The 8,084-nt window shown below is 44.1% G+C and overlaps 1 protein-coding gene across 1 annotated transcript; it reads right to left on the bottom strand.

Moving 5' to 3' along the window:
* Nucleotides 1-477: 477 nt before the first annotated feature.
* Nucleotides 478-6,267, bottom strand: taf8 (TAF8 RNA polymerase II, TATA box binding protein (TBP)-associated factor). The gene is made up of 8 exons (XM_086122869.1): nt 6,089-6,267; nt 5,201-5,360; nt 4,959-5,057; nt 4,814-4,876; nt 4,617-4,741; nt 4,148-4,295; nt 3,004-3,146; nt 478-806 (listed from the first exon to the last, which is right to left on the bottom strand). The coding sequence occupies exons 1-8, from the start codon at nt 6,134-6,136 to the stop codon at nt 666-668; spliced, it is 927 nt and encodes a 308-aa protein (XP_085978995.1). The 5' UTR covers nt 6,137-6,267; the 3' UTR covers nt 478-665.
* Nucleotides 6,268-8,084: the final 1,817 nt, after the last annotated feature.

The following is an 8,084-nucleotide window of genomic DNA, read 5'->3' as shown; positions in this document are numbered from 1 at the left end:
GTTTTCTATGCAACAATTTAACAGACTCCACTTTGACATGACTTCACAAGTCATCTTATGTATCGTTACTTCTTTTTTTTTTCTTAATTTGAGCTGTGCTATGCCCACCGGACAAGTGATGGAAGGTGCATCAAATAAAACTCCATTTGAATTCCAGGAATATGTTTTATATAAAATAGACAAATAGAGAATTGCAACATGTTGGCTTTGCAACTCCAGGATAAAAGACGCAACAGCGACGACGATGAAGTCTAACTTCTTTCGTCACTACAGAACCCCCAAGACTGTTGACATTTTTTTCAGGCTACTCGCTGCGCAAACTTCAAGTTTCCTGTCAGTTGTGCTTTTAATTGAGAAGACAAAGTCATTGATGGCGCGAACACTGGTTTGCGACCAATAAAAATGTGAATTGGACACAGGTTAAAAAAAAAAAACCACAGCGGCACCAGTCCTGAGTTCAAATTCAAAATTAAGTAATTAAACAGAACAAACATTTCTTTATTCACAAAATACCTGCTGTGTAACACAAAATGACAAAACGATGCTTTGAAACAAGTGCTCCTAGAACTGAAGAAAAAAAGACCGATGGAATCAAACACAAAGTTCTGTTGAGTTGAAGATTCCAGGTTTCCATGGCAACAGGGAGAAAAAGTCCAAAGGGTGGCTCATTTCTTCCTCCTCACTTTGGGCTTCTTGACGGGTCTCAGGTACGGGTTGTCGATCACGTTGTCCTCACTGCTTTTGTTGGACGGAATGACGCCGCCTGGAGGAAGCAGGGCGTTCTCTTTGTCCACCGCCGCGTCATCCTGCCCAATCAGCACAATTTAGGGACAGTTCATTTTTAGTCTCAGATTGCACAGTACTGCTCAAAAAGTTTCTTTACATTATGTTCTACGCGGGTCGTCTAGTCTCAGCGCGGCATTCTGATTAAGATTGTGTTTGTGGAATTATGAGTTCAGCAGCAAAATCCACCCATTTTTATCCATCTGTGTGGGGGCATTTTGCCACTTTCTGACAACCGAAATTGACCTCACAGTTGCTCAGGCCTCAGGTAACGCCCAATCACGGCTCACCAGTTTTCTGACGTTGAGCCACGAGTGGGCGTTTCCTGAGCCATGAGCATCTATGATGTCATTTTCAGTCGCCAATAAGTGGCAAAAGGGCCACCGCCTGAGATAGACAAAAACGGGTGGATTTTCCTGCTCAAGTCATATTCCAAAAACACAATACAGTATTGATCAGAATGCCGTGTTCAGGCTTGTGGAGGTGCAGAGAACAAATTAGTGTCAAGAAAATTTGGGGGCTGAGTTCCCTGTTAAATTTGAATGTCTAGCCCTTGATAGCTTGAAGTTCCTGCAGCCTTTCGCACTGCAGCTCAAGAAATTCTTGACCATATGCAGACGTTTGTAAAATACGAGAGCCACGGTCATATCTCAACATTTATTCGAGAGGAACACAGTAAGGCATTCAGCTGCTGCGGTTTCCGCTCATCTGTGACCAATTTGAAGAACAAGGACGCTCATACACGTCCACGCAAGCATGCACGTTTCGCGCTTGGGAAAAGCCTCAAGAGCATGCGAGTACAAGCGCGTGGATCATAAAAAATTCAAAGGTTTATTTGTACGTACTTTGCCCTTTCCCCAACTAAAGAACAACTTGAGCACTTTAATTTGCGTCGAACCCAAAGCGATCAACAGTCATTCTTGAATATTTACAGTCCACAATTATTTGCCTGTGGAACTTATCCCTAGTTTTTTGTTGAAAAAGTCACCTATTCGCTTTTTTTTTTTGGGCTGTTTCTGAAACAGGCACAGCACCAGGAGGTTTTCTCTTCTGGGGCTAAAGAAGGTGGGGGGGGGGGGGGGTTGACTTGTACATAAAGGGGCTGAAAAAATTATATCTAAATATATTTTACAATACCAAATAAAACACAGGAGAGACTGAAGTGAGGCTATGGAGATTTCGAATGAAGCGATAGCGCCCCCCAAGACGGCTGAAAAAGGAAAGTCGACACACAAACTTGTTGGTTGACGCACACGTAAATTGTGGTTCCGCTGTGTCTGGAATCAAAGTGCAACTTGAGCAAAATCGGGTCCTCGAGTAATTCGAGTACCTCAGTTAAAAAAAAAAAAACGCTTTCAGCATTTTTTTTTTTTACCCCGATTACCTGCCTATTTCTTTACGTGTACACTGTCAGGAAGAAGTGGTCAAGCTAACCGCAGCAACAAGTGTTCATGCTATTGCTGCATTCGAAGAAGGTGGTAAATCTGAGTTATCCCTCTCGGACTTTAAAACGTTCGAGACGAAAAGTCAACAACAAAAATGGCTGATTCACATTGTGGTTCATGACAACACATTTTAACCTCCAGCAAACGTTTTTCATCATTTCCTTAATTTCATTGAGTGATGTCACATTGAAGTTGGTCCTTTTTTCCGACTTGCAAACTCTGACCTTCCAGTTAACTTGCAGGGAAGTTTGAGTGCACAGAGGTCCGTCTTATCGTGTGCTATGAAGCACTGTTTATTTTTAAGAAAAACATGTTAATTATCTAAAAATGAAACCCAGCTGGCCATTCTTTAAGTGGAAATATGTTTTTATGACCAAGCAAAGATTTATTTATTTAATCCGAATACCCAATTTTCAGTGGGACATCCACATAGCAAGATAATCACTCGCTTTAGACCTAAGTGCAACAATTTATCTATTAATCCATTATTAAATACATTGACAACTATTTTGATAATTGAGGAATCACTTAGATTAACTTTGTTTAAATTGTCAAATTCCTCAGAATTTTGGCCTCTCAACAGTTAGTGTCAGATTTCTGTAGTTGAGACTGATGATCTTTTATGTATTTTAAAAATTTGACATTTGCAAATATCTGCTTTTATTATTTGATCTTTTGGGAGAGATTTGGCCTCCCAAGCTTCAATTCGCAATTGCTAAGTTGCAAAAAGGGTGTCTTGATTTGAACAATTTCTCCATTCCTGGAGGCATCTTACGCTCATGATGTTCCCGGCGGCGTTCTCGCCGTCCGTCTGGTCGTCTTGCTCCGACGAGTCTGTTTCCTCCAGCGTCTGCAGCTCCAGTTCGGAGGGCAGGAGGGCGCCGAGGTAGGGGATGGCGCTCGGCTGTGCCGCGATCACTGGCCGTGACACAAAATATGACACTGTCAGAGACCGAGACTTGGCTAACGCATTACGGGTCTCTTCACTGCAAACGTCCCGAGCGCCGTATGCGTTCATGCCGCCATCACCACCCACAAGTTGCTCTTTACGCCATCAGTTAATCCAAGGCGTGCGTACCTTGTCAATCACAGTTTTGTTGTTTCGATTGCGCAATGCTACAAATGGTCATTGGGGTTGTTTGTTTGGGGGTTTTTTTAGCATGTCAATGAATGCCAATTTACAACCAGAAAATCTGACTTGTCACGTTTGCATTTCTGAAGACTTTTGAAAGGTTGACTTAAGACATTTTAATGTCAATGAAGGACTTGTTTTTAGATTAATTGATTCAATGTCTTTTCAGACTCTTTCAGGATTCGTGGGAACCCGCATTTTAACAAATATGACAATGAAGGATGCTCCAATCAATAGCTGGCCTTGCCACTAACCTGTGTTTGATGAGCATTCCTCAACACTCTCAGGCTTTTTTGCCACCTGTGCGAGCATTTTTTGGAATGTGTTGCAGGCATAAAATTCAGTTACAAATTATTATTTCCAGATCTTGTCTTTGTAGGAAATTCAATTAAATAGAAGTTGAATATGATTTGCAAATCATTGTATGATGTTTCCCAACTTAATTGGAAAATATTCCAAACTGGATCACGTTCTACTAACACATAAAACAGTTGAAACATCTTGATTTTTAATTGGTTTACGTTCATTGACGTCTGCTAATGACTAAACAAAATGTTTATATTTTCTTGAATAACTTTCCATGTGAATACCATTCCTTCTAATGTGGAATACAAACCCCCCCCCCCCCCCACATCTTAAATTACCATGCTATACCATAAATTCAATAAAATGTTTCACCCTCCCTAGTGGGAGGAGCTAGCATGCAAACAGGCGAGCATGCAAATTGCAAATCAAGAACCGATTTTCAGCCGCAGTTAAGCCGGCGCGACGCCATGCGGTGACTTACGGGGGAAGGAGGTGATGTCGTCTTTGAAGAGGCTCTGAGTTTTGCTGGTCTTGGCCATGAAGCGCGTGAGCGCTCGCTCCACGTCCCGCCTCTGAGTCGCCGCTTTCTCGCGGACCACTTGGTAGTCCGACACAGGCTCCCGAAATGTCTGCACAGAGGACAACGCGGGCCGGTAATATCAATGGAGGGCGGCTCAAGGTCACAGACACTGCATGCATTACTGCAACTTTTTGGACTTTACGGTAGGGCGAGGTGATGTGGCCTTCAAATAATTGTTTTTCAGAAGAACACAAATTCCAATTGTAGTCCATTGTTTCCCCCCTCACCAATTTTTAATAGAAAAAAAATTGTGCAATAGTATAACTGCCTGTCATTTATTTCAGTGGCACAACTTCAATAAAACAGTGCCAATAAATTAGCTAAGAAATGTGTTTTTTCATTGTTTCTGAGAATGTGACTTTTGACTCACGGGAGTTTTGATGTAGGTGTGTGGGTCGGGGAACTCTGGATAGTGGCTGGGGATGTGAGGCGGGTGAGTGCGCTTTTGTCCGGCCGACAGCGCTTTGGGAGTCATTGGATGGTTGGTGACTGGAGCTGAAAGTCAACACATGCGGCACATTTTCACTCAAGCTGTTCAAATCTACAGATGACAACAAGGCTTCTCACGTGCAGTGATGACCATCCTCTGGGAGCGTTTGGCGTAAACGGGCAGTGTCTCAACATTGAATCCTGAAGGCAAACAAACACAGCCCACAGAATTTAAGGTTTGCCTTTCCCTATGTGAATGAGCAATACGCGTCACGCGACTCACCCATTTCAATAAGTGTCACCACAGTGTCCGAGAGAGTTGGGACGCTTCTGGCTGTGTGTTCACAATACGACTTGGCACAGCGACCAATTTCTGTTATATCTGGGGGAAAGCAAAAAAAAATATGTGTGTGTGCATGTTATTTATCCTGCAAACAAAAAGGTCTGTTCTTCGTTGGAACATTTCTAATAACAAATGAACAAGATGTAGTGGAATGACTTTTGGGGTTTCCGATGGGGACGTACAACTTTGCATCATCTCGGTGAGCGTTTCTACTGCTGCTTTTTCTGCACAGTCGAAGCCACACTCTGTCAGGAGGGCGCTGACCACCACCTGCAGGGTCCGCCGTCGAGCCAGATGGAAGTTCTCCACTGGGCTGCTAGCGGCTTTATTGCCAACTGCACGCTGGGAAGGCAAAGCAAATACATTCAAAATTGCAAGTAACTGACGTCTTCATTTGAAAATGTTCCTCCAAAATGAGTATTTTTCAAACAGTAAATATACCACAAAGTATAGCCGCCGAACACTTTCAGGGCTGCCTTTGGTTCTTCTTATCACTTCGATGTCTTGCATCAAACCAAGTGTGACAGTTCCCCCACATAAGATTTGTTATTTATTTTGTATTCAAAGCGATGACGTGACATACCACGCAGAAGGAAATACGTGACACCAAGGTCGCATTTTTGAACGGCATTCATGTAAAATCCAAACAACAAAATTAAAATTGCAAAGGATATGAACAACGGCGAGCTCCATATACACCGTTACTCGAAAATAAGCAGTTCAGAGTAAGTGTAACTTGAGTCGAACTTTAAAGATGGTTCAGGAATACAAAGGTTTCTTATTCGAACGTCGTGGCTAATTCCATGACATAGCGCGCTAATTGGTTTTAATATGTGATGATAACAGACCACACAGAGGGGAAAAAAATGCCCATTTGACAAATTTACTTGGACAATTCTTCAAAGGGTCAAGTCAAAAATGGCAATTTAATTGAGCACAACTTTACAGTAAATGGCGATTAAACGCGAGTGCTTCATGAAGCCAAATATGTTGCATGTACGTCGAAGGTTAGCTTAGCCTGTAAGCTCGCTCGTTCGCTCGTCTGTCGGCCGCGTTGGAGTCTTTCTCACCCCGCCAGCAGCCAGCGAAGCTCCTGATGCCACGGCAGGATCCGCCATCACGCGTTCCAACAAGCTCCGCTCGTTTCAAGACACTCATTCACGCGCAGGGCAAGTTGATGGATTTTTACGACGTGAACTTGCAGCTGCGTCTCAGGACTCCGCATTTGTAAACAGTGTGGCTGCGTACCCGTGACGCCACATCCGCCAGATGGGGCGGAAGTCGAATTTTTCAAGCGACTGAGATCACTGCTGCAGCCAATGTTCACAACTAGAATGACGTCCACTTCGGTGCTGCGTTGACGTTATGTGTTACCACCTGAAAAAAATATACAGTATGTGACTGTCCAAATTAAGTACCACTATCATGTTTGGTTTGCGTGGGCAGCAGCTTAAGCAGGGAAGCACAGACTTCACTCTGCCCAGGCACTCCGTGAGGATGCTGAAGTGCTCCCAGGCTAACCGGGAGAAGTAGTTTCTCTGGGTGGTCCCTGGGGCCCCCATGCCCGAACACCTCAACAGGGAGGTCTTCGGGAGGTGTCGTAACCTGACGCCTGAGCCACCTCTTCTGGTTCCTCTCAATATGGAGGAACAATGGCTTGACTCAGAGTCTCTTCCGGATGATGCAGCTTCTCACTCTATCTCTAAGAGAGAGCCCAGACACTCTGCCGAGGAAACTAATTTTGGCCGCTTGTAATCTTGTTCTTTTCAGTAAAGAGCTGCGGGTTGTGATCATAGGTGAGGGTCGGAATGTAAATTGGCTGATAAATGAAGGGATTTGCCTTTCAGCTCAGCTCCTTCGCCACACTGGACCGATACTGAGAGTTGGCAATTGCGGCTTGATGAAGCCGACAGTACCTCATCAAAAGCAGAGATGCAATACTGAGGCCACTTACCCGGACCGCCTCAGCCTCTCGGCTCCCCCTAGATATTCTGTCCATAAAGGTGAGGAACAGAATCGGTGACAAAAGGTAACCATGGCGGAGTTCAACCCTCACTGGAAACAAATCTGACTTACTGCCGGCAACGTGGTTATACAGAACTCCTCGAAGGACGCGGTCAAATGCCTTTTTCAAGTCCACAAAACACATATAGACTGGTTCGGAAAACCCCCATGCCTAACCACAAAAAGTTCGGGCTATTTGGCTTTCAGGCAAAATTTATGGAAAATGTAAACAGTTCACGCTACTGTGATATCATATCATGAAAGTAGAACATCTAAACACAAGGATGCACTGGGGATTTCTTCATCTCAAACAATTCATTGAAACAAAAGTTAACAACACCGTGAGTAGACCACAACAAAAAATGTCAACTTCTCATTGAGTGGCATTCATCATCTGGTTTCTCAGGGCATCGTTCACAATGTCGGGGTCATCAGCATGGGATGTGGCCAAAGGACGTCCACGTCTACATCTTTCAGTGACTCTTCCAGCCCCTCCGTTTCTCTGTTGCAACCTGCTGATGACACTCTCTGACACTTTAAGCTCAGTGGCCACTTGAGAACGTCCTGTTTGAAGCATCAAGGCACTGATGATCCATTGTTAGGTGTCATCTTGGTCTCATGATGTCAAAATGTGAACACCATGACGAGGACGACCGATTAAACACCAGCCCTAATTGAATCAGAACATTTGTTGGTCGATTCAAGGATCAAACACCTGTTAATGTTTCCGTTAAACTCTCCGTTTGAGAGCAGCAACTTGTGCAAAAAGTCTTGAAACATTGAACAGTTGGACATGTGCACCGAAAAGCTTAGAGAAAGTCACATTAAGTTCACCTGTAAAGGTTCGAATGCATTTGAGGCTGGTCCTGAAATTTCACCCAAAAGCCCAATTTCCCAAACTTTTTGTGAGGAGTGTACCTTCAGGTTGGGCCACGCCACTTTTAAAAAAGGGGTGTTCACACGGCAAGATTTGGTCCGGTGCTACGCCGGGGCTGCCCCAGTCGAGCGTTCACACGTGCAAATTAGCTCCGGCGTAGCCCCGGAAAACAGTTTACACCGGAC

The sequence above is a fragment of the Hippocampus guttulatus genome, chromosome 1, assembly GCF_054856545.1.
Source record: "Hippocampus guttulatus isolate MCC_2025c chromosome 1, RoL_Hgut_1.0, whole genome shotgun sequence".
Classification (NCBI taxonomy): Eukaryota; Metazoa; Chordata; class Actinopteri; order Syngnathiformes; family Syngnathidae; genus Hippocampus; species Hippocampus guttulatus.
The sequence above is the reverse complement of the archived record's forward strand: the minus strand, read 5'-3'. Positions and strand labels throughout refer to the sequence as shown.